This window comes from Mus musculus, chromosome 9 (genome assembly GCF_000001635.26).
Source record: "Mus musculus strain C57BL/6J chromosome 9, GRCm38.p6 C57BL/6J".
In the NCBI taxonomy this organism is placed as follows: Eukaryota; Metazoa; Chordata; class Mammalia; order Rodentia; family Muridae; genus Mus; species Mus musculus.
Genome location: NC_000075.6, coordinates 39483475 through 39510782, shown reverse-complemented (window position 1 = coordinate 39510782; position 27308 = coordinate 39483475). Strand labels below are relative to the sequence as shown.

General features: G+C 36.7%; 1 protein-coding gene across 1 annotated transcript; it reads left to right on the top strand.

The window, feature by feature from the left end:
* The first annotated feature begins 16794 nt into the window (after positions 1-16794).
* Olfr44 (olfactory receptor 44) lies at positions 16795-26579 on the top strand. The gene is made up of 2 exons (NM_146830.2): positions 16795-16810; positions 25525-26579. The coding sequence occupies exon 2, from the start codon at positions 25532-25534 to the stop codon at positions 26474-26476; it is 945 nt and encodes a 314-aa protein (NP_667041.2). The 5' UTR covers positions 16795-16810; positions 25525-25531; the 3' UTR covers positions 26477-26579.
* The last annotated feature ends 729 nt before the right edge of the window (positions 26580-27308 follow it).

Below are 27308 nucleotides of genomic sequence, written 5' to 3'. Positions count from 1 at the left end.
AATGAAGGACACGCTTTAAGCAAAACTTTACAACTGAAGAGGCCCCTGAAGTGTACAGCGAAGACATACAGCGCACCCTCATGAGTCATGGGGTTTTATGAATGCTTGTTTATTTTGAATAAAATGCACTGGACTCCGAGGATGAAGTCCACTGCCACTCTGGGTGACCCACAATCTAACTGTCTGGAATTACGTATATTACTTTTAAATAGGTTTTCAAATAGCAAACACATTTAGCTATTTTGCTTTGTAAGTCTGGAACACTGTTCTTTTTAGGTAAAATTTATTTTTGTTAAATCAGACAGTAATACATTTTCAGTAACATTTGAATTGCTTAATATTTGGAATTCTTGAACTTTTAAATTAAGTGTACTGGTAGTCACAGTTTTGAAATTATCACTTTTAAGTGAACAATTGTAACCATTTGAAATATAAATAAAAATACAATCTTAATTTTACTATACTCATAGAAATATGATCGACTATATATGAATAACTAATATGAGATTTTCTACTTGCAATGATAGACTTTACTGAAAGAGACTGAATTCTTTATGCACATGGTGGCAGGCAGGGCTGTGACATTCCTTCTGACACAGTTTCAGGATTACATCACCACCTTTGCTTCATAGGCCACTTTGTATCTTTCCCAATCTTCAAGGAAAGTTCATCCATTTAGTTTTTTCCTCATGACACTCTTGTGCCGAAGACACAGCTCAGAGACTGAGTGCAAACTGTTCTTGCTGAGACCTCAATGCTGATTCCTAGTCATGGTGAGCAGCTCACAACCTCCTTTAATTCTAGTGGCATCAGATTCTCTAGAGCAGCCCTCAAGTGCACAAACCCATACTCACTCACACATGTACATGTTATTAAAAATAAACCAACATAATTTTAAAATGACATTCTTTTACAGTTACATTCAGCTCAGCCATTTATTCACATAAAAACGGTAAAGTGGGAACATCGTTTTTCCGACCCCTGAACTTACTGCCATTCTGAAATGAAAAATGCATTGATATTTTGAGGAACCTGGAAACAGGTTTCCATTCACAAAATCCCTACCCTCTCTCAATGAAGCCAGTCTCTCCGGTGTCACCTAGACAGTATAAGGCTTAGGTTGTGCTGGTGACACCAAGGAGCCCCCTCGACGTATTGTGTCTTGAAGAAACTATCCCCATCACCCGACCCACTAGCTGTGACACTATCCACAGGAGGCTCAATTGCTCGAACTCCTTCTGGCGTAGTAAATGCAAGGTGAATTCTTTCGTCTCTCCTAGAAATGGTTCTCGGAGTCTAGCAGACAATACATTTCTGTTTTGTTTCTGGGGCATTCTACATACTCTTTGGTATTTGTGCCCAAAGAATGGAATACACAAGGTGGAGGATTTTCTGCCTGTCCAAATCATCTTTGGATTTTCTGCTTCGTTCTGTTGTTTGTCCCTGCACTACGATGTCAGCTGTGGCTTTCTGGTCTTTATATTTACAGACTTTAAGTATCTAGTCAGTATCTTGGATCTGTGATGTGTATCTTTGAACAAATCCCTGCAGCACAGGGGCTGCTCTGGCCTCTGTCTTCTACTTACTGTGCTTTATCGCCCTCTGGTGGATAGCGAAAAATTTCCATCTGCGCGTTAGGGAAACAACAAACAAGAACAAAACAAAAACATCAACAACAAACCCTCTCTTGGCCAAGGGTCACTATGGTTTTAATAATTTGACAAGAATGAATAAGGAAAGAAGTTTATATGCAGATTTCTTAGGAAATTTTAAAGTATGGATATTCCTCTGTAAATATTTATGAAGAACATTTAAATGAATTTATTTCCAATTTAAAAATAAAAACACAGAGGTAACAGTTTCATGCTTGAAAGAATCTACTGGATTTTTAAACTACAAAGTGATTTCTTCCATATCAAAGTCTCCCATATCTTTCTTTATCCATGGGGTAAAATTTCATGTTTTCCTCCCCTATCCTAACCCACACTGCTCCGTGCCATATGCTGTAATCACAATAATCTAATTTCACTTATCTAGAAGAATCATTTTTTCTAGCAGGTGATATTAAAGTCCTATACTTTCTTTTCCTGTCTTCAAAACATATAATTACTGCTTTTATTGAGTGGTTTAAATTATTCTTCACGAGCACATACTTTTCTCTTTTCTGTATAATGTTAATGCACTTTTACCGATCTCCTAAGATCATGACTTTGAAATTAATGTATTTCTTTTATGAACTTTTTGTTGTAAATAAGGTGTGCTTTGCAAGCCTGCCTGTCAGTGACTCAACCCATGTCACTCCCATCCCTGCCAGATACAGCACATTTCTACCAGGGACAGGCACCTCTTTCTAAAAGGCCCTGGCCATCCATCCCAGATTGCTCTTTCTGTCATGTTTATTCTCTCTCTCTCTCTATCTCCCTCTCTCTCTCTCTCTCATTTCAAAATTGTCTTTTGGTCTCTCTGCTCCCCCAATAAACCTCTTGGGTTAGGTTTCTTTCTTTCTTCCTTCCTTCCTTCCTTCCTTCCTTCCTTCCTTCCTTCCTTTCTTTCTTTCTTTCTTTCTTTCTTTCTTTCTTTCTTTCTTTCTTTCTTTCTTTCTTTCTTTCTCCTTCCTTCCTTCCTTCCTTCCTTCCTTCCTTCCTTCCTTCCTTCCTCCCTCCCTCCCTCCCTCCCTCCCTCCCTCCCTCTCTTTCTTTCTTCCTTTTTTCTCTTTCTTTACTTTTTACTTTTTTAAATTAGATATTTACTTTGTTTACATTTCAAATGTTATCCCTTTTCCTGGTTTCCACTCCAAAAACCCCCTATACCCTCCCCTCTCCCCCTGCTCCCCAACCCACCCACTTCTGCTTCCTGTCCCTGGCATTACCCTATATTGGGGCATAGAGCCTTCACAGGACCAAGAGCCTCTCCTCCCACTGATGACCGACTAGGCCATCCTCTGCTACATATGCAGGTAGAACTGTGAGTCCTACCATGTGTTTTCTTTGGTTGGTGGTTTAGTCTCTGGGAGCTCTGGGTTAGTTCATATTGTTGTTCTTTCTATGGGGTTACAAAACCCTTCAGCTTCTTGGGTACTTTCTCTAGCTCCTTCATTGGGGACCCTGTGCTCCACCCAATGAATGACTGTAAGCATCCACATCTGTATTTGTCAAGCACTGGCAAAGACGCTTAGGAGACAGCTATATCAGGTTCCTGTCAGCAAGCTCTAGTTGTCATCCACAATAGTGTCTGGGTTTGGTGGTTGTATATGGTACGTATCCTCAGGTAGGGCAGTCTCTGGATGGTCATTCCTTCAGTTTCTGCTCTGAACTTTGTCTCTGTAACTCCTTCCATGGGTATTTTGTTCACCCTTAGTCATCAGGGAAATGCAAATCAAAACTACACTGAGATTCCACCTCACACCAGTCAGAATAGCTAAGATCAAAAACTCAGGTGACAGCAGATGCTAGATAGGATGTGGAGAAAGAGGAATACTCCTCCATTGCTGGTGGTATTGAAAGCTGGTACAACCACTCTGGAAATCAGTTTGGCGATACCTCAGAAAATTGGACATAGTATTACTGGAGGATCCAGCAATACCACTCCTGGGTAATATCACACCCAGAAGATGCTCCAACATGTAATAAGGACACATGCTCCACTATGTTCATAGCAGCCTTATTTATAATAGCCAGAAGCTGGAGAGAACCCACCCACATGTCCCTCAACAGAGGAATAGATACAGAAAATGTGGTACATTTACACAATGGAGTACTACTCAGCTATTAAAAACAATGAATTTATGAAATTCTTAGACAAATGGATGGATCTGAAGGATATCATCCTGAGTGAGATAACCCAATCACAAAAGAACACACATGATATGCACTCAATGATACGTGGATATTAGCCCAGAAACTTGGCATACCCAAGATACAATTTGCAAAGCACATGAAACTCAAGAAGAAGGAAGACCAAAGTGTGGATACTTCAAGCTTTCTTAGACGAGGGAACAAAATACCCACGTTATGTCCTTGGCCTGATCTCTTAGTGTTACATCTTGTCCCTCAATCTCACAATGTTTCTTTCCATCCCTTTATCCTAAGACTTCTCATTTTATTTGCAGAATATTAATTCTGCAACTGAATCATTAGATGATTTTTATACAAATGAATGTGGACTAAACTTACAGTACTAAAAGAACTACTAAGTTTTATGTCGAGAGGCCTTTATATTGTTTGTATGGGAATTTGGTAGTGTCTTTGAGACTTTTGCAGCAGCTTTTGTTGGCTCTTGTTCTTAGCATGAGAGGCAGAATTCTGGAAACAGAATAACCACCCTACCTATTCCTGATGCATTTGCTTTGGGGTTCTTGTCTCCATGGTTTGAATAAAGAAATCCTCTCACGCCTACAACAATATTTAAAGGCAATTAAACACTGCCAAGAGATGAAGAATTAGTCTTCCTCAAGAATGAGCCCCCTGTTTCTTTATCCAATACCTAAATCATCATCCCTAGAAACAAACACTTGCCTGCCACACTGAGCAGACTGTGCCTGTTGTATTTATGTATTGAATTGCTTATATGCATGTGGAACAATGGATAAAAGAGACGATGCTGCAAATTGCAGAAGTGGGGAATATCAGACATGGGGTGAGGTTGAAGGGAAGAGAGAAGGGGAAAAATTATGTTATTATGTCTTAATTAAATAATACTAAGAAAAAAGAAATTCAGGGACCACACATGGAAGGTGAGTTTTAGAATGAAACATTTTCCCTCATATGGGGAGCTGTAGAGAAAATAACAACGTCAGAGCTCCTTTAGAGGAGACAGAGGCTCCAGAACTGAAACACTGTTGAGTCACTTTCTTGGGTTAATAAGGCTTTATGAGATAAAGAGAAGGAGGGGAAAGAGCCTGGTCAATATATTTCCCATTCTGAATGGCTGCAGACTGGGCATCCAGTGGTAACCAGGCAAAATTTCTTCCCCTGATGACATGACTATGATAATGAATTTTTATGTGAATTCAAGATATACCAGAGACATAGACATACAAAATATCTGAAAATTACTAACATTTATGAACTATCAGGATCAGTGAATACTTACTTGATTTTCAAAACTTGAGTCAGACATTTACATTCCTGTGTTTAAGAGGTGTGGGGCACAGAAAAAAAAATTTCCTTAAGAAAACAGAAAATGCAAGTTGATACGAGATTGAAAACTGCTTAGTCTAAACTGAAAGTGGAAAAGATACTACAGAGTTTATAAACTCTTTCATCTACTGTTATGCTTCTGAAAAATACTAGTAGAGTGTTTAGAGAGATTGTAGTCTACAATTTGTTACTGTAGAGTGGGAGAGATTCTTGTGATAATGAAACCAGAAATTTATCCTTATTATTTCAAGTAATTGTGGTTTCCTCCTTTAGAAATAGTTATAGTGAAGCTAACATTTATTGAGCAAAGTAACATATCAAAAAACAGGACATAAATTTCATGTGTGTCTATTTTGTTTGTTTGTTGATGTGATAACCAAATCAACTGGGGAGAAAAAGGTGTACTTCATTTACATGTTAAAGTCTATCACTGAAGGAAGCCAAAACAGGTGACCAATGTAGGAATCTGGAGGAAGTGGCTGAAAGAAAGTTTGTGGAGGAAAGATACTTGCTGGTTTGTTTTCACTGTTGCTCAAATACTTTTCTTATGCTCCCTGTGCTCAACTGCTGAGGGATGGCTCTGTTCACGGTGGGATGTGCCTTACTAATTTTATAAGCAAATGAGAAGAGGACATGTTTTACTACCAGTCTGGTGTAGGCAGTTCTGCAAATGAGATTTCTGTTCCTCGGCTTGTCAAGTTGACAGACAATCACATTAGCCATTATAAGTCCACCTATTGTCAGTATAGTACACAAACACATAACCGTTAAACCAGAACCTTTCCATTCTTTGGCATCAATGCCTCATGTTAATACTAACATCACACTATAAAGCATGTTTAAAATGTAAAAGTCTGAGATATTTTAAATGTTCAAAGTGTCTTTAAGTATTAAGGTCTCTTAATTGTGGGCTTTTTAAAAATAAAAATACTCTATATACTTCCTTATTTTAAGAATGAAGAAATAGAACATAGTTATAATTAGATTAAAGTAAAGCTAATATCTAAGGTGTAAAAAGCCAGATATTTAACAACCTGGACTCATTTATGATCTTTTCAGCTCCAAAGAGCTTAGACAGTCTTCCCTTTCTGACTATACCATGAAAAACCTACAACTTGTCTCAGAGGCTCCACTACACACATGACCCTGTCCATAGCGTTTGTCTGATGTTCCTGGCATCTCTACTACCATACATTTCCATAACAACTAGGACTACAACTTCTCAAATGGCTTCTTCTGGTCCTGATTTATGAATAATTTGATCCTATTGCAAAGTGCCAAGCCTCAGCAAACACTATACCCAGAATTCGAGTGTATCCATTCTTTTAGTGTTGACAATATTTCATTAGTATGGTTTTAGCATGATTCCTTTGAAGATGAAAAAGGTTGTGAATGCTCAGTCTTCATCGTTTGGAGTGACTGAGCCTAGAGGTTTTCCTTCAGGACCTGTGAAGCTACTCAAAGTATAATTAGGTTTTTTTTTGAGTACTCTTACAGTTGAGATATCCTTAGTTGCTAATATAAAGTTGATATCTTTTAACATAAGTTTCATTATATATTTACTTTTCTTACATTTAATATAATGAAATAACCAAAACATTGGAAACTCTATATTTACTAGGAAACAATGGAGTAAAACAATATCTGCTATGTTGACATCAGTGACTCCTTGCCCTTGCAATGTCCCTATTGCTTTTCACTGGTTTGAGAGATGTGTCACAGGTGTGTTTATACAAAGACTAAAAGTTTTTTTTTTCTTGCAAATTTGATATCAGTATTTCAGGGACCTTCTTCCTTTAACACTGCTTTTTTTTAGAACCTGTGTTCTTACAATACTGTAAATAATTTTCAGTATCCTCCACACTCATTAAATTAAGATCAAGTTGAAAGCATTCAGTATGTACAATTATTGCATGTTTTGGGATATAGTCTTAAGTTCAGGAATTTGCTGAGAACGGATAATGTGGTGATTATCACATTATCCCTTGTAATGTACTTTTTGGTGGATTGCAGTTTTCTATGTTTTCCATTTGTTGCAAAGAGAAGATTTTTGTTGTTGTTTTTCAGAAATGGGAGCTATACTTATCTTTGGATATAAGAATAAGCATTTAGAGCATAGTTATGATTTATTCTGGCTTTGTAAATTGGTGGTCATGGGTTCTCCTTTAATATCCATGATGTTACTATCCCTAGGTAGTTGATAAATTTTCCAGTAATTATTTCAGTTGCTAGAATTATTTCTCTCTTGTTAAGCAAGTCCTAAGTCCATTTAGACAGCTTTTGATTACTGCCAAGACATGAGTGCTACTATTGAACTCCTAGGGTTATTGTGCCACTCTGGATAGTGTTGTTGTTCATAAGTATCATAACTAAATAAGACTCTTGATGGCTTTTATCCCTTAGAACTTTGCATTACACCTTCTGGTACAATGAAAGCTACTCCTCAGGAGTAGACTTTCAAATCAAATAGAGTGGGAATCCTCTGATCTGTGTCTGAAGTGCAGGTGACTTCAGCAATATTGACTTGTCTTCCAACACTGGGTGCCAAACAGCTGCAATCGCAATAGCCTATAATAGTCTCTTAGACTGCCCAAACTAACAATTCATAATTGGACTCCTCAAGACTGATACTAGAGTTTTTGATAGATAATCTATGGCTGTTTTGTTAGATAATGGGTACACATGGGAAGAACATTTATTTTTAAACATGTACCTTACAAAAACAAAACACAAACATAAGAAACAAAGAACAAAGGTACCCTGTGAGAAGCTATTCAGTTGAACAAATCTTTTTAGATTTTTCATGTTGTATACATACAATGTTCACTTTAGGCAATTCAGTTTGAACAGTATGGATCATGGCTTTTTGCATATTGTGAATATGCAACAAAGATACTGTGTAGTGATAGAAATAGATGATTTCTTTATCATCAGTGATGATCTAATAAGAATTCCTAAACTTATATTAGTAATTATTAAGCTTTTTTTTTCTGTTTTTTTCCTATTTTTTTCCATTTTTTATTAGGTATTTAGCTCATTTACATTTCCAATGCTATACCAAAAGTCCCCCATACCCACGCACCCCCACTCCACTACACACCCACTCCCCCTTTTTGGCCCTGGCGTTCCCCTGTACTGGGGCATACAAAGTTTACGTGTCCAATGGGCCTCTATTTCCAGTGATGGCCGATTAGGCCATCTTTTGATACATATGCAGCTAGAGTCAAGAGCTCCGGGGTACTGGTTAGTTCATAATGTTGTTCCACCTATAGGGTTGCAGATCCCTTTAGCTCCTTGGGTTCTTTCTCTAGCTCCTCCATTGGGAGCCCTGTGATCCATCCATTAGCTGACTGTGAGCATCCACTTCTGTGTTTGCTAGGCCCCGGCATAGTCTCAGAAGAGATAGCTACATCTGGGTCCTTTCAATAAAATCTTGCTAGGGTATGCAATGGTGTCAGCGTTTGGATGCTGATTATGGGGTGGATCCCTGGATATGGCAGTCTCTACATGGTCCATCCTTTCATCTCAGCTCCAAACTTTGTCTCTGTAACTCCTTCCATGGGTGTTTTGTTCCCAATTCTAAGGAGGGGCATAGTGTCCACACTTCAGTCTTCATTCTTCTTGAGTTTCATGTGTTTAGCAAATTGTACCTTATATCTTGGGAATCCTAGGTTTGGGGCTAATATCCACTTATCAGTGAGTACATATTGTGTGAGTTCCTTTGTGAATGTGTTACCTCACTCAGGATGATGCCCTCCAGGTCCATCCATTTGGCTAGGAATTTCATAAATTCATTCTTTTTAATAGCTGAGTAGTACTCCATTGTGTAGATGTACCACATTTTCTGTATCCATTCCTCTGTTGAGGGGCATCTGGGTTCTTTCCAGCTTCTGGCTATTATAAATAAGGCTGCTATGAACATAGTGGAGCATGTGTCCTTCTTACCAGTTGAGGCATCTTCTGGATAAATGCCGAGGAGAGGTATTGCTGGATCCTCCGGTAGTACTATGTCCAATTTTCTGAGGAACCGCCAGACTGATTTCCAGAGTGGTTGTACAAGCCTGCAATCCCACCAACAATGGAGGAGTCTTCCTCTTTCTCCACATCCACGCCAGCATTTGCTGTCACCTGAATTTTTGATCTTAGCCATTCTGACTGGTGTGAGGTGGAATCTCAGGGTTGTTTTGATTTGCATTTCCCTGATGATTAAGGATGTTGAACATTTTTTCAGGTGCTTCTCTGCCATTCGGTATTCCTCAGGTGAGAATTCTTTGTTCAGTTCTGAGCCCCATTTTTTAATGGGGTTGTTCGATTTTCTGAAGTCCACCTTCTTGAGTTCTTTATATATGTTGGATATTAGCCCCCTATCTGATTTAGGATAGGTAAAGATCCTTTCCCAATCTGTTGGTGGTCTTTTTGTCTTATTGACGGTGTCTTTTGCCTTGCAGAAACTTTGGAGTTTCATTAGGTCCCATTTGTCAATTCTCGATCTTACAGCACATGCCATTGCTGTTCTGTTCAGGAATTTTTCCCCTGTGCCCATATCTTCAAGGCTTTTCCCCACTTTCTCCTCTATAAGTTTCAGTGTCTCTGGTTTTATGTGAAGTTCTTTGATCCACTTAGATTTGACCTTAGTACAAGGAGATAAGTATGGATCGATTCCCATTCTTCTACATGATAACAACCAGTTGTGCCAGCACCAATTGTTGAAAATGCTGTCTTTCTTCCACAGGATGTTTTTAGCTCCCTTGTCGAAGATCAAGTGACCATAGGTGTGTGGGTTCATTTCTGGGTCTTCAATTCTATTCCATTGGTCTACTTGTCTGTTTCTATACCAGTACCATGCAGTTTTTATCACAATTTCTCTGTAGTAAAGCTTTAGGTCAGGCATGGTGATTCCACCAGAGGTTCTTTTATCCTTGAGAAGACTTTTTGCTATCCTAGGTTTTTTGTTATTCCAGATGAATTTGCAAATTGTTCCTTCTAATTCGTTGAAGAATTGAGTTGGAATTTTGATGGGGATTGCATTGAATCTGTAGATTGCTTTTGGCAAGATAGCCATTTTTACAATGTTGATCCTGCCAATCCATGAGCATGGGAGATCTTTCCATCTTCTGAGATCTTCTTTAATTTCTTTCTTCAGAGATTTGAAGTTTTTATCATACAGATCGTTCACCTCCTTAGTTAGCGTTATGCCAAGATATTTTATACTATTTGTGACTATTGAGAAGGGTGTTGTTTCCCTAATTTCTTTCTCAGCCTGTTTATTCTTTGTATAGAGAAAGGCCATTGACTTGTTTGAGTTTATTTTATATCCAGCTACTTCACCGAAGCTGCTTATCAGGTTTAGGAGTTCTCTGGTAGAATTTTTAGGGTCACTTATATATACTATCATATCATCTGCAAAAAGTGATATTTTGACTTCCTCTTTTCCAATTTGTATCCCCTTGATCTCCTTTTGTTGTCGAATTGCTCTGGCTAATACTTCAAGTACTATGTTGAAAAGGTAGGGAGAAAGTGGGCAGCCTTGTCTAGTCCCTGATTTTAGTGGGATTGCTTCCAGCTTCTCTCCATTTACTTTGATGTTGGCTACTGGTTTGCTGTAGATTGCTTTTATCATGTTTAGGTATGGGCCTTGAATTCCTGATCTTTCCAACACTTTTATCATGAATGGGTGTTGGATCTTGTCAAATGCTTTTTCTGCATCTAACGAGATGATCATGTGGTTTTTGTCTTTGAGTTTGTTTATATAATGGATTACATTGATGGATTTTCGTATATTAAACCATCCCTGCATTCCTGGAATAAAACCTACTTGGTCAGGATGGATGATTGCTTTAATATGTTCTTGGATTCGGTTAGCGAGAATTTTATTGAGGATTTTTGCATCGATATTCATAAGAGAAATTGGTCTGAAGTTCTCTATCTTTGTTGGATCTTTCTGTGGTTTAGGTATCAGAGTAATAGTGGCTTCATAAAATGAGTTGGGTAGAGTACCTTCTACTTCTATTTTGTGAAATAGTTTGTGCAGAACTGGAATTAGATCTTCTTTGAAGGTCTGATAGAACTCTGCACTAAACCCGTCTGGTCCTGGGCTTTTTTTGGCTGGGAGACTATTAATAACTGCTTCTATTTCTTTAGGTGATATGGGACTGTTTAGATGGTCAACTTGATCCTGACTCAACTTTGGTACCTGGTATCTGTCCAGAAATTTGTCCATTTCGTCCAGGTTTTCCAGTTTTGTTGAGTATAACCTTTTGTAGAAGGATCTGATGGTGTTTTGGATTTCTTCAGGATCTGTTGTTATGTCTCCCTTTTCATTTCTGATTTTGTTAATTAGGATTTTGTCCCTGTGCCCTTTAGTAAGTCTAGCTAAGAGTGTATCTATCTTGTTGATTTTCTCAAAGAACCAACTCCTCGTTTGGTTAATTCTTTGAATAGTTCTTCTTGTTTCCACTTGGTTGATTTCACCCCTGAGTTTGATTATTTCCTGCCGTCTACTCCTCTTGGGTGAATTTGCTTCCTTTTTTTCTAGAGCTTTTAGATGTGTTGTCAAGCTGCTAGTATGTGCTCTCTCCCGTTTCTTCTTGGAGGCACTCAGAGCTATGAGTTTCCCTCTTAGAAATGCTTTCATTGTGTCCCAAATGTTTGGGTACGTTGTGGCTTCATTTTCATTAAACTCTAAAAAGTCTTTAATTTCTTTCTTTATTCCTTCCTTGACCAAGGTATCATTGAGAAGAGTGTTGTTCAGTTTCCACGTGAATGCTGGCTTTTCATTATTTATGTTGTTATTGAAGATCAGTCTTAGGCCATGGTGGTCTGATAGGATACATGGGACAATTTCAATATTTTTGTATCTGTTGAGGCCTGTTTTGTGACCAATTATATGGTCAATTTTGGAGAAGGTCCCGTGAGGTGCTGAGAAGAAGGTATATCCTTTTGTTTTAGGATAAAATGTTCTGTAGATATCTGTTAGGTCCATTTGTTTCATAACTTCTGTTAGTTTCACTGTGTCCCTGTTTAGTTTCTGTTTCCACGATCTGTCCCTTGATGAATGTGGTGTGTTGAAGTCTCCCACTATTATTGTGTGAGGTGCAATGTGTGCTTTGAGCTTTACTAAAATGTCTTTAATGAATGTGGGTGCCCTTGCATTTGGAGCGTAGATATTCAGAATTGAGAGTTCCTCTTGGAGGATTTTACCTTTGATGAGTATGAAGTGTCCCTCCTTGTCTTTTTTGATAACTTTGGGTTGGAAGTCGATTTTATCTGATATTAGAATGGCTACTCCAGCTTGTTTCTTCAGACCATTTGCTTGGAAAATTGTTTTCCAGCCTTTCACTCTGAGGTAGTGTCTGTCTTTTTCCCTGAGATGGGTTTCCTGTAAGCAGCAGAATGTTGGGTCCTGTTTGTGTAGCCAGTCTGTTAGTCTATGTCTTTTTATTGGGGAATTGAGTCCATTAATATTAAGAGATATTAAGGAAAAGTAATTGTTGCTTCCTTTTATTTTTGTTGTTAGAGTTGGCATTCTGTTCTTGTGGCTGTCTTCTTTTTGGTTTGTTGAGGGATTACTTTCTTGTTTGTTCTAGGGCGTGATTTCCGTCCTTGTATTGCTTTTTTTCTGTTATTATGCTTTGAAGGGCTGGATTCGTGGAAAGATATTGTGTGAATTTGGTTTTGTCGTGGAATACTTTGGTTTCTCCATCTATGGTAATTGAGAGTTTGGCCGGGTATAATAGACTGGGCTGGCATTTGTGTTCTCTTAGTGTCTGTATAACATCTGTCCAGGCTCTTCTGGCTTTCATAGTCTCTGGTGAAAAGTCTGGTGTAATTCTGATAGGCCTTCCTTTATATGTTACTTGACCTTTCTCCCTTGCTGCTTTTAATATTCTATCTTTATTTAGTGCATTTGTTGTTCTGATTATTATGTGTCGGGAGGATTTTCTTTTCTGGTCCAGTCTATTTGGAGTTCTGTAGGCTTCTTGTATTATCATGGGCATCTCTTTCTTTATGTTTGGGAAGTTTTCTTCAATTATTTTGATGAAGATATTAGCTGGCCCTTTAAGTTGAAAATCTTCATTCTCATCAATTCCTATTATCCGTAGGTTTGGTCTTCTCATTGTGTCCTGGATTTCCTGGATGTTTTGAGTTAGGATCCTTTTGCATTTTGTATTTTCTTTGACTGTTGTGTTGATGTTCTCTATGGAATCTTCTGCACCTGAGATTCTCTGTTCCATTTCTCGTATTCTGTTGCTGATGCTCGCATCTATGGTTCCAGATCTCTTTCCTAGGGTTTCTATCTCCAGCGTTGCCTCGCTTTGGGTTTTCTTTACTGTGTCTACTTCCCTTTTTAGTTCTAGTATGGTTTTGTTCATTTCCATTACTTGTTTGGATGTGTTTTCCTGTGTTTCTTTAAGGACTTCTACCTGTTTGGCTGTTTTCCTGCTTTTCTTTAAGGGCCTGTAACTCTTTAGCAGTGCTCTCCTGTAATTCTTTAAGTGACTTATGAAAGTCCTTCTTGATGTCCTCTATCATCATCATGAAAAATGTTTTTAAGTCTGGGTCTAGATTTTCGGTTGTGTTGGGGTGCCCAGGACTAGGTGGGGTGGGAGTGCTGCGTTCTGATGATGGTGAGTGGTCTTGATTTCTGTTAGTAGGATTCTTACGTTTGCCTTTCGCCATCTGGTAATCTCTGAAGCTAGCTGTTATAGTTGTCTCTGTTAAGAGCTTGTACTTCAGGTGATTCTGTTAGCCTCTATAAGCAGACCTGGGAGGGTAGCACTCTCCTTGGTTTCAGTGGGTAGAGTATTCTCTGCAGGAAAGCTCTCTTCTTGCAGGGAAGGTACCCAGATATCTGGTGTTCGAACCGGACTCCTGGCAGAAGTTGTGTTCCACTCACTAGAGGTCTTAGGATCCTGTGGGGAATCCTGTGTGGGCCCTTGAGGGAGTCAGGCGACTCCGCTGGCCAGGAAGCCTTGGGCTCGAGTGGAGCGGAAGGGGCTTTTGTCCCGGGTCAGGCCAGGGCAGTCTGCTTCCCTATGTACCGCAGTCTCAGGTTCCGCACTATTGGATTGGGGCCGGCGCTGTGTTCCACTCACCAGAGGTCTTAGGATCCCGTGGGGAATCCTGTGTTGGCCCTTGCGGGTGTCAGGCAACTCCGCTGGCCAGGAAGCCCTGGGCTCGAGTGGAGCGGAAGGGGCTTTTTTATTAAGCTTTTTTATAGTGAGACTGCTATTAGGTTCTCTCTGATAATCAAAACTGTAGTGGGAACTCTGACCATCATTAGTGTCATGAGTTAATTCCTTCTGAGATAGCAAGAAGGCATTTACTACTCAGAGCTCATTCTAAGAAGTTGTAAAGCCATTAACCAAAGATCATGAAAGGGGAACTCATGATTTACTATATGTGCTAGGATAGAAGATAAAATATTGACTGGGTTTATCTATATAAAGCTTCATTAATACCTTGGTCACCAAAAGTTATGGTTTTTAACTCTCCATAAACCTGTTCAGCTAGGGACAGACGATGAATGTTAAACCAGATGATTACTCCTAATGGATATGCCTGTAAACATTCTCTGTTGTAAACTTCTTACTCGATTTATGATTTGAATTTATGTATAAACCTGTGATGTACTTTTTGCCATATGATCTTGTGTTTTGAAAGCTGTATAAGCACTGAGGACAAAGAGGAGGGCATATTCTCCTTATACCCCTTTTCTTAACGGTCTTCTTATCCAGCTTCTTTTAGTACTGTGTATCCCCATTTTTAGACACCTTGTTCCCGTTTCCTTACAAGCCCCCCCCCCCCTTTAGAGAGCTTTCATAGGAAACTTTTTTAGATCTTAGAAATCAAGGCTAAAATCACTTTTCAAAGGGTCACATTTTCTTCCTGTGACTTAAACTAGCAGGCTGAAAGTTAGAGACATGCAGTTCCCAGGGAGCTAGAACAAAGATTAATTTACATAATCTCCTGTTGTGTTATGAGGAGGTGCTAAACAATTTCTAACCTCAGAAGAACTCAGAAGGTAGTTCAGCTACTGAAAGCAAAGTGACTTAAACTTGAAGCAGGTAAAAGTTTTATTACTATATAGCAACCCTAAATATCTCATAAGACCACGTGTTATCCCTGCTGATGATCTTTCTTCTCTGCTGCCTCAAGAAGAACCAAACAAGAAAGAAGCCCGCCAGGCCTGGCCCCCTGCAAGATATTTTTACAAAGTCCATATGTAAACATTTGTTGGAATTAAAAACAATTATGTGTGGAGATACTAGAAAAATGCCTGTATGTTGTTTGATATTCACCTTTTTTTCCCTACTTTTCACTGGTGTTCTCTAATAAAAACTTTAATATCTGAATTATACACATACACATATTCATTCATACATAAATGCATACATACATACACACACAAAAGCATACACAAAAGCACACACAAAAGCACACACACACACACACACACACACACACACAGTTATGCTTTCTGTTGATGTGATAAACACTAAGACTAAAAGCTATTTCAGGAAGAAAGTATTTTTATCATTAAATACTTCCAAGTAATAGGCCATCTTCATACAGTTTCATGCCAGAAATTCCAGGCAGGAACCTAGAGCAGAGACCATGGAGTCTAAGGGGACAGATTACTGGCTTAGACTCTCTGTGTCACTTAGCTAACTTTCATATATAGCTCTGGTCTACTTGCATTGTGATGGCACTGCACATAGTGGACTAGGCATGCCTATAAATCAATTATCAGTTAAGAAAATGCTTCACACACACAACCACAGACAAATCTAAATTTTGAGATTTCCTCTTTCCAGGTGACTCTTGATATGTGTCAAGTTGCCAGCTGAAGCTAATTGTGACAGTCATAACACAATCTGTTCACTGCTTTGTTCTTTTGTCTTTTAGAAAACAACATTTAGATCAACAAGAAGCCACAAATTAAATTGCATCATCCTCCAATCATAAAATCATGATTCAAAAAATACACTTAAAGTATGGCTGGGAAAATAATTCATTTGCTAAAAGTTCTTACTTTATAAGAGCCAGGTCCTGACTTGAATCTCAAAATTTTATTTTAAAAGGTAGGCATGGTGGCTGGCAATTGTAAGGACAGGACTTATGAGATAGAGACAGATAGATTGCTAGAGCTTGTTGGCCAGCCAGACTACTCTACTTAGTTCATTACAGGCCAGTGAGAAGACTTGCATCAAAAAAGTGAACAATCTAAGTAAGAACACCAGAGTTTGTTTTTGTCTTTCTGATGCTTGTACATACATGCACATGCACCTTCATTTCATGCAATTATATGTACATATGAATAATAATGGCTTCTGGTTCCTAGACCAGTTTATCATAATGTTGGCTGGAACCACTAAGAATGTCCAGAAGCTTATAAAAAATGAAATTCTACTAAGATTTCTTTTGTTAAAATATTAGTTTTAATACAGATCATCTCACTATGTAAACCATTACCACCAATGTATAAAATTTGATAATAAAAAGAAATTAATCAGCTGGGAAATGGCATTTGCTTCTCTTTTCCAAAGTTTTCTCAGCGAGAGTTGGAAATCCTTGGAGACTGTGCAGCCATGATATTTGGAGCCGACATTCATAAGTGCAGGGCACACTTCAGAGAACAAGAGGCAGAACTGGTCAGGAGACTGTGAAAGGTGAGACTTTTGCTACCTCTAGAGCTTAAGAAGCATTTGGAGATGTAAGCTTATCATTAAATAAACTTGAAAAATAGCTTGGAGACCGATGCCTTGTTCTCTCATCACTAAGGACCTTAGGGTCCTTAGCACATGTTACCCACCACATCAGCATTAGTGATTTTGCAGATGGCAAGTAAACTTTGGTACTGAGATTTTTGGAAAGAAGTAGGGTGAGTATGTTCATCTAGACATGTGAATAAATGTGAATAAAAGTGATGAGAAGAGCCACTGTGAAAAGTCAGGAAAATACCTCAAACTATCTTTATTAATGCAATGATTCAGAAAGTAATTTTAAATGCTTATAGAATGTGCTAGCCACTTTTTAAGTTCCTGAAGGTACTGTCCATCACCTGTGTTTTGCCATGGCTCACAAATTAATTTTTGAGTATTCACGAGGACATTCAATTATGATGAAATGGAAAATGTTTACATGTTTAAAATTTTAAAGGAGATTTTGTTTTGTTTTGTTTTGTGTTTTTGTTTTTGTTTTACAGACAGGGTTTCTCTGTGTAGCCTTGGCTGTCCTGGAACTTACTCTGTAGGCCAGGCTGGCCTCGAACTCAGAAATCCGCCTGCCTCTGCCTCCTGAGTGCTGGAATTAAAGGCATGCACCGCCATGCCCGGCTCTAAAGGAGATTTAAAAATAAGTAAACATTTATGAGAAAATTGAGAGGACAAATTGGAATAGTACTGTTCTCATCATCTCTGACTGAAAATATTTTATGCCCAGGAATCAGCTTTTAATTTTCCTATTTTAATTAGATTTTATGTAGTTAAATGTCTTAAATGCAAAACATAAAATAAAACTCTTTTTCCTTTTGCTTTCTTTAGAATATATTCAAATCCCAACAAATCACCATATCACTTCAGAAACTAGATGATTTTTAATCTGAAAATGTCCTTATTTAAATGGAGGTATCTACCATTCTCTTCATAACTCAGATGCCATACATCCATGTATAACAGTACTTCCTACGTCTTGAACAGATATATAATGGTATTACTACAGCATAATGGGATGAGTAGATGAGAGGTGCTTCTAATGGGAACAAACAGTCTTATCCAACATAAAGGACAAAACTCAATAGCTCAACAATTCTGAATCTTTTCTAACGGTCTGATTGCATGTCTTTGAATTGTAATATGCATTGCATAACTATATAAATCATTATCACACTATGGCCACTGCATATTTAAAATTGATGTCTTGGATGTCCATTTCCTTATGCATCATCTAAGGATATGTGGGCTTAACCGAGTAATGACTTATGGCTGGATGTTTTCATATGGATTGCATCAAATCACTTACCTTGGATGTGAAGAAATATTTTTCACGCTAAAACTTATATACTGATAGTTACACTGTAAAATTTTAAAGAATTTTCTTGATATGTGGATCCATTTCTTTGGTTCTTTTTTATCTTTTATGGCTGAAGTTGTCATAAGTTTGAAGTCAGGCTAGTTATAAGAAGTGCACCTTACCATGAGAAATGGGTGATGTCCAGTTCAGTTTTAATTCAAAAGGGAAAAGTGTTAATAATGTTAGACTCCTTACATATCATTTATCTGCAGTTACTATCATGACAAGTGTAATGCAAGTAATTAATCTCAATTACAAGATTAGACCTTCTCTTCTATATTACAGAATTTATAGCCCCACTAAACTAGCTTTGATTAAGGCCCTTATTTGCAAACAACTATGCTTCCCTGTAACATATTTGGTATTTTAGTTTATCCTGATAATCACTGGGGTACCAAGGGTGTTTTACAAGCAAAAGCAAATTTCAGTGAACCAACCATATTAAATCTATATACATGGGAATACTTTGATAGTAAAAACATCTTTATAAATGATTACATATAAATTAGTATTATATCTTTGAATTGAATACAGATAATGCTATTCAGATTTTATTTGGTAGTGATTTTACTCAATTTTTGCTCATTCTGTATCATTACTGTGAATATTGGTACATTATGTACTTAGTGTAAGCCCTTCAGAATGTAATAATATTCAATTCAATTACATGTTTTATTGCTCTATCCTAGTTTTATTTTTTCAGTAAATTTTATCACATATCTAGAGCCTAATTTTAAATACTATATGCTAATATAAGTACAATTAGGTTGTGAGTTTTTTTTAAAGCAGAATGAATATCACTTTACATTTTACTGCTGCAGTGACCTAAGGTCTTTGTTATTTTCTTTGAATTTCAACAATAATTAGAGAAGGAGGAGAGAGAGAGAGAGAGAGAGAGAGAGAGAGAGAGAGAGAGAGAGAGAGAGAGAGAGAAGAGAAGAGAAGAGAAGAGAAGAGAGAGAGAAGAGAGAGAGAAGATTCCATAAACTGTCTTTGAAGCTTTGAAGCATGGCATTAGATTGATTTTACTTAATATAATAGCTACCAAATGCACATCTATTTGTTTTATATGTCTTACAGTTTTACAGTTTTCTTAATATTTTAGTCATTTTAGGTTTTTACATGCTACCTGAAAATATTTATATTCATGAGATTTAGCATAGGTTAGGAGCTCTATATTAAATACATTTTGAGTGATGAATGATAATTTGAGACTATTTTAATGGTTGTAAAAGCTATCAGTCTATCTACAATAAAACATAACTTCCAAATATAATGCATGAAGAGGTAATGGCGTTGGCTTAATGTAACTGAGTACAGAATGTGGAAAGGTTTTATAATACTAAAGCTCAGTGAGCCTACAAATGGAATAGAAGCAAATTATTTACAGCTTTGCAGTTGGTCTTGAGAAAAGCTAGAAATTAAACGGGAGCTGTTCTGTGGAGATTCAGTTCTCTCATGGGGATAATGCTAAGAGTATAAACAGAAAATATAATAATTTCTGATTTACTTCATCAGCATGCTCACATTTTTGCACTGGTAAATTTTTATTAATGCTGTAGTGATCTTAGGGGACGTTCACGAATAACAATAGTGGAAAACAGATAAATTAAAACACATTTCATACTCATATGTGTTTTACATCTGATTGAAAAGCAACTATATACATTACTCTCTTAGAAATTAAGGCACTAACTGGGAAGACAAAATGACTCAGACGTTAAATGCACTTGCTACTCTATCCTGATGATCTGAGTACTAGCCGCAAAATCCTCAGGGTGGAAGGAGAAAACAGGCCATCCAAAGTTATCTCTGGCCTTCACATGTGTGCCACAGCATACACTTGTACACACACATCATAAAAACAAACACATAATAATAATAATAATAATAAAGCATTTAAATAAGACACTAAGGAACCTGCCAATAGTGTATGTATATGCTGAATACATAGATATTCATGAATAAAGCTTTGTTTTGAGCATGATATATATTTAGGTTTCTAGATTCCATTATTTATAACCTTTAAGACGCATAATTTTTAAACATAAGGTCATACTGATTTTTTTTTTGCTGTAAATTCTGAAATGATCCAAGCACACAAAGGTTGCTTTAATTCTTAAATGCCATGTCTTAAATGCAATGACTTTATATGTGAAATTTACTAGCTGGATTATTATAAACCTATCCATAAGTCTGTGAGATTTGATTTCTTCACCACATAGAGTATTTAAAAGCATTACTGTGGGAAGTTCTTTTCCCATTAAACTTTTCTACGGGTTCTCTCAGGGCTACTTCTTAAAAGATCTAGTATATGAGGATTATTTGTAGTTTAGTAGATTGAATTCTGGATATTTGGTGCTAATGTACTCATACTTTATGTCATTTGCATTTCATTTTTAACTTTAGAAATATCATTGAAATATGTTTTATTATAAAAGCCCATAATACTAATACAGGAATGCAGAATTCATAGTTTGATATCCAAAGAGTACCAAATATAAAGCTTGTGATGCCCTTACACAGGACAAAGCAGGCTTAAATCTGTTCAGCAGTAAAACAAAAATATGGCATAGCTTAGTGAGTAAAGGTGTGACTCAATTTGAAAAATCAAAGTAAGAAAAAGTTAATCAGAATATTTCATACATTTACTACTGTGCTTTGCTTACTAGGTAATAGAACACCATTCACAAAATCATTGTGCATATTGAATGTAATTAAAAATAAAGCAAAACCATATACAAAATAGTATATATTTTGGGATCTTTAACGTGATTTGATAATATTTTTGAAAAGTTTAAAAAGCAATAGGTCTTTGGTCTGACAATAGTGCCAGTTGTGGGCTTTATCCTGTGGCTAGAAAATGGATCAATATTCCCATGATGTTCACGAACCCATTGAACCAATGAGAATGTCTTCAAGTCCAGATGTTAATATATCTTAAGGGGTTCAGAGCTGCATGGAGATTGTTGAGCACATTTTTTTTTCTAGTAGTGTGCAAAGTGTTCTTCAGCACTATGAAAGCCATTAGTGATGAAACCTCTAGGCCAAGGCAGATTTATTGATATTTTCAGGCTCTGCGATTCAAGTACATTGTGTCTCTAGCAACAATGTCATACTATTGAACGCTGTAACCAATGGATTGAGAAGAGCCCTTTATTTTTGTAGGAGTTGATGGGACCCCACTTGTCAACAACTCCAAATAGATAATCCATTGACTCAAGGTGGTGTATGGATAAAAGGGACAAATGTCTCCCAGAGTCAAAGGGACAGCTGTACATGTGAACTCACAGTGATTATGATAATATACAAATTCTTGTGTGAGGTCAGTCCAGACCCTATCTCTGTATGGACAGGTGAGGTTAGCATGAATTTCCTCTTCTAGCTGAGAAGCTAATGGCAATTGATGGCTTCTGGGAGAAGGAGATTCATTTTCATTAAGAATGTTGCCCATGGTAAGTCCACCATACATCTGTAGAAGGCCATGTATCTGAGAATAGAGGGATAGTACAGAGTGGTCAGGATGGGTGAAAAAATGAGGACAACTGAGTAGGCTGAATCTGGGTGGATTTCAGAAAAGAGGTGAACACTATCTAGACAGTTTGTATAAAATTTTTGAAGAACTAACTAAAAATAAAAAAATAAAATGAAATCGACCAAATACAGTTAGAAAGAAAATTCCTGCAATGCAATAACTGGTAATTACTTAGGCATAGATTCATTACATATGATGACATAATGACATATTTAAGAGAAGAAACATTTTTTAAAAAGCATGAAGCATAAAGGAAAGTGACATGACAAATATAATACAAAATATAACTGGACAATTAGCATAACTATGCAAGAATATTTATTGATTAATCAAAGTGGACAACTTCTAGAATGGACAGACAAAATTACTCATACTTTACTGATATAAGGTCTGAAGGGACAAATCACTGGTTAAAACCACCCCCACACACATATACACACACAGGCACACACGTTCAGGAAAACACACATACAAATACATATATACACACAAAGGAATCATTACAAAAATGCAAAAAAAATTGATCATTGATATATTTTTCAAATGTGTTGATATTTCCACTTTGAAAAAATAAGAAAACAAATATGAGTATTCATATACAATAAATAAGTTTGACTGCTAAAGTTTTCACAGGTAGTAAAACTACATACATCTATATTGCATATTTTCAAATACTATTAGTTTGAAAATACTATTTTATGGTCATTCCAGCAATATAATCCCTTTGAAGTATATGCTATAGCTTACATGTGTGATTTATTCCTTTAAGATGCTAGTTAAGATTATATTTTATCAAAAACGTATAACTGAATATTTGGGCTATTTCCTACTTAAGCTTTTATAAATAAATAAAACAAACAAATAAATGTGCCAGAACATTTTCCACAATTTTTATGTTTCCAATTATCCTGGATAAAAACTGAAGAACATATCATTGAAGTTCATAGAAGATGTGTTTTCACACTTACTCTATTCTATCAAGCTTGTTTTGCAGTGTTTCATGGTTTTAGATTTTACAGCTCTAACAAGTGATGTGCGATGAGTTTAGCTACTTTTCATCCACGTTTGGCATTGCCAAAAGTATTCAAATATCATTCAAAAATAGAATGGCTATTCTAATGTACTTGTATGAAAGTATTTTATTTTTATTTCATTGGTGTTTATTCACAATGTGCACATAATCACATGCATATTTATTCTTCACATACTGACTTTGGAAGTTTCTTGTTTTATAAGGGTTATTTTTCACTAATACCTTTATTTTACTTTTGAAAATTGTTATCTTTATGGTATGACTTTTAGAAATATTTAATGTTTTTCGTAGAAGCCCTTTGACAGGTGTATTTATTCACTGTGTGTTTGTGACCACACTTTTATCCCTTTAAGCTTTAAATATTTTTATTATTTCTTGCAGTTTATAAACATCCTTTGATCCTATTCAGTCTCCATTCCCTACTCTTCCCAGGTCCATGATGCTTCCTTCCCGTGCAACGTTGTGTCCTCCTTTTATTGTTTTCTCATCATGGCCGATTTGTCCCTTATTATTCATGGATAGATGATTTCTCTCTGTGGCATGGTCAACTTGCTTGGAACTACACATTGAGAGAAAACTGATATACCTTCTCTCAGCATTTATAGAGTGTCAGTAGCTCCCCAGATGAGGTGAACACTGTGCAGAATTCCCCATTCCATGTTGGCTCTGGGTCTACTTTGGCTGACACAGATCCTGTGCATGCTGCCACAATCAGTCTTAGAAGCATCTGCTCCACTGTGCCCAGATACACTGCTTTCTGGAAGCCGACCTCTGGATCTCACATGCTTCCTAATCCACTTAACAGTGATTCCCGAGCCTTTGGAGAAAGGTTGTAGTCTTAAATGTAGATTATGCACAAATTTATTTTAATCAAAAGTTTTTGGCAACTTAATATAGGTACACACAGACATGAATACACACAGACATACACAGACACACACACATACATTATAATTGCCATCATTCAAATCATTTTATACCTAGTATCCCATAATACAATTGTTCCTCCTTACAAGTCTCTATCCCACATTTATGACTTTTTCTTTGTTTTCTTAGGCAATTATTTTAACTAGGTTATCTGCATAACTATCTGCATGATAGTTTAGAACAAACTTTTGGAATATGGGGCCTTATTAGTAAGCACACAACTAAAGACAATATCTACTCCATTCTAGAAACTATCAATAGTCCATATTTCACACTGGGGAACGAAGTGTTAGGTCTTTCTTGCACATCAAATCTGTGATAAATTATGTACAGCCTCAGTCTTTTATGGATCATTGATAAAGCCACTGTTGCTGTGAAATCATGAATTCACTGATTAGATCTTTCTAAGAAGAAAAATTTTCACATTTTTTTCTAAGAAGAGAAATCATATTATTTGGCTTTTACATAACTTCTGGCTTCTCTCATTTTATGATTAGAATCATTGCATGTTTTGACTTTTAAAAAAATTGTGTGTGTGATTTTTAAGAAATTTTGAAGGTGTAATCTTCCAGGGCTGTCAATAACTTACTTCACGTTGTCTTCAAGAATTTCTGTCTTGCTGGGCAGTAGTGGTACATACATGCCTTTAATCTCAGCACTTAAGAGGCAGAGACAGGTGGATTTCTGAGTCCAAGGCCAGCCTGGTCTACAGAGTGAGTTCCAGGACAGCCAGGGCTTCACAGAGAAACCCTGTCAAAAAAAAGAATTTCTGTTTTACTCTGTCTACTTAAATCTGTGAGCTTTCTTGAGCTATTAAATGACTAAACCGTAATCCAGTTATAAATTTAATTTGTGTACACAGTGATTAATTTGTTTACAGTTCAGTAGGATAGAAGATAATTATTTCTTTCCTTCAACTTAGGTGTTTTGGTATTGTCTTCTTCTTAGATCCCAAGATATAAGTGGGAAAAGTAATAACTGATCTGAGTATGCTTCTCTAATTGTAATGTGGAGAAATATCCAGTTATTCATTTGACAGAATGTCAATATGACCTAACTACACAAAAACTATATTGCAGATATTCTGAGCAATTGGATGCCAGTAATAGTTATTTCCTTATATTGCAAATAACAAAAAATGCATTACACTATTCAAGGGTGTTATTAGTAAGTGATGTTACTGATTATGGACACTTTGTCTTCTTGGCCTCACTTGCTATTTAAACACTACTGACCCTCTTTGTAGTAAGAACTGGTTCCCAACCAAAACCACGCCCTAATAGCATTACGTGTCCAGTACTTAATCCTAGTAGCACCTTGGGTGTAGAACCAAATGCAATGGTTACTCTAAATGTGAATTAATTTTCACATTTGGAAATTTCAGGACTTCATCTATTTCAAAAATTAGAAAAAGGACATGTCTGCAATAAGAGTTTTGTAGATCTGCCTGGAGACATAATATTTTGGGTAGTCATTCACTGTTTTTATGGAGATCTTGCTTCTTTAATACTGTATGTCACTTATTCTCACTGATATCCACTCTAAGTGTCACCTTAGAGACCTTGCTTTGAAAATACAAAATCTTTAAGAACCTGAACTTAGTGATAGTATTTCATATGAAATGTATTCTTAATTTATAAGTTTATGCTTAACATTAATATTAAAGAATAAATTTTATTTATCTACTTAAAATAATTACATAAAGAGCAAAGTTGTTCTAAGAAGAGAAATAATATATAAGGGGACCTTGAGTACATGGAAAATAATAACAAAGTCACTTTAACAGCCTTATGATTTTTTTTATTTTACTCCTTCAGGATCAGAATGAATGATATGACATCAGGAAACTATTGCACAGTGACTGAGTTCTTCTTGGCAGGGCTCTCAGAGAAGCCAGAACTCCAGCTGCCCCTCTTCTTCCTTTTCATAGGAATTTATATGATCACTGTAGCAGGGAATTTGGGCATGATCATACTGATTGGGCTCAGTTCCCACCTGCACACACCCATGTACTATTTCCTCAGCAGTCTGTCCTTCATTGACTTCTGTCAGTCCACAGTCGTTACCCCTAAAATGCTAGTGAACTTTGTGACAGAGAAGAACATCATATCCTACCCTGGATGCATGACTCAGCTCTACTTCTTCCTCATATTTGCAATTGCGGAGTGTTACATTTTAGCTGCAATGGCATATGACCGCTATGTTGCTATCTGTAACCCATTGCTTTACAATGTAACCATGTCCTATCAAATTTACATTTTCCTAATTTCAGGAGTGTATATTATTGGTGTGATCTGTGCATCAGCTCACACAGGCTTCATGGTTAGAATTCGATTCTGCAAATTAGATGTGATCAACCACTATTTCTGTGACCTTCTTCCCCTCTTGAAGCTTGCATGCTCTAATACCTATATCAATGAAATGTTGATTCTATTTTTTGGGACACTGAACATCTTTGTCCCAATCCTGACCATTATTACTTCCTACATCTTCATTATTGCCAGCATCCTCCGCATTCGCTCCACTGAAGGCAGGTCTAAAGCCTTCAGTACTTGCAGTTCTCACATCTTGGCTGTTGCTGTCTTCTTTGGATCTCTAGCATTCATGTACCTTCAGCCATCATCAGTCAGCTCCATGGACCAAGGGAAAGTGTCCTCTGTGTTTTATACCATTGTTGTTCCCATGCTGAACCCCTTGATCTACAGTCTGAGGAATAAAGATGTTGCTGTTGCCTTGAAAAAAATAATTGAAAGAAAAACATTTATGTAGTTAGAAATAATATGAAGATTATTTATCAGAGCAAGATTTTCCATAAACACATAGTTTGAATTGACATTATTCATTTTAATCTACTTGTCAATTTTATTACTCATTTTCTAGGACACTTTTATAATTTTTACTATTATAAATTCTGAATTCAATTTTCTATACACATATTATTCCATATTGTTTCACAGAGTCAACAATGCTAATAGTAAAGACTACATTGTTCTATATACCAATGTTGCATTGCCCATCATATTGTGTACATATGTATATATTTTCATAATTTATAGACATTAATATAAAAATACATTCAATTGCAACAAATTGGTACTTTTTAAATTATTTTTAATTCATTTTTGAGAATGTCATATTTAAGTCCCATAATTATACCATTTCTCCCATCTCCCTTCAACCATTCTCCTTTTCCCTCTTCTTTTTCTCAAATTAGTTTCCTCTCTATCTCTCTGTCTCTGTCTCTCTGTCTATGTTTCTGACTGTCTATCTGTTTGTTTCTCTGTCTTTATCTCTTTCACTCTACAGAGTAGGGTACTGGTCCACAGCAGATCTGTTCTTCCCAATCTTTAATTGCTTAGAGCTCATCATGTAAGAGTGGATTCCCCTGAAATTTCCCCTGTCCACATTGGTATGTCAACTGATATTATATTTGGTTCTTGCTTTGGGAACTATATTGTTGAAATTTCATGATGCTACTTTCCGGGCATTCATAGATGAAATAATATCACTGCAGACTTCCTTGTCCTCTTGATCTTGGAATTTTTACATTATCTTCCCAAATGTTCCCTGAGCCTGAGGTGGAGTGGTTGCATTGTAGATG

What these genes read in the sequence shown, in the direction of transcription:
- Olfr44 (NM_146830.2), top strand. Translation starts at nt 25,532, where the DNA reads ATGAATGATATGACATCAGGAAACTATTGCACAGTGACTGAGTTCTTC.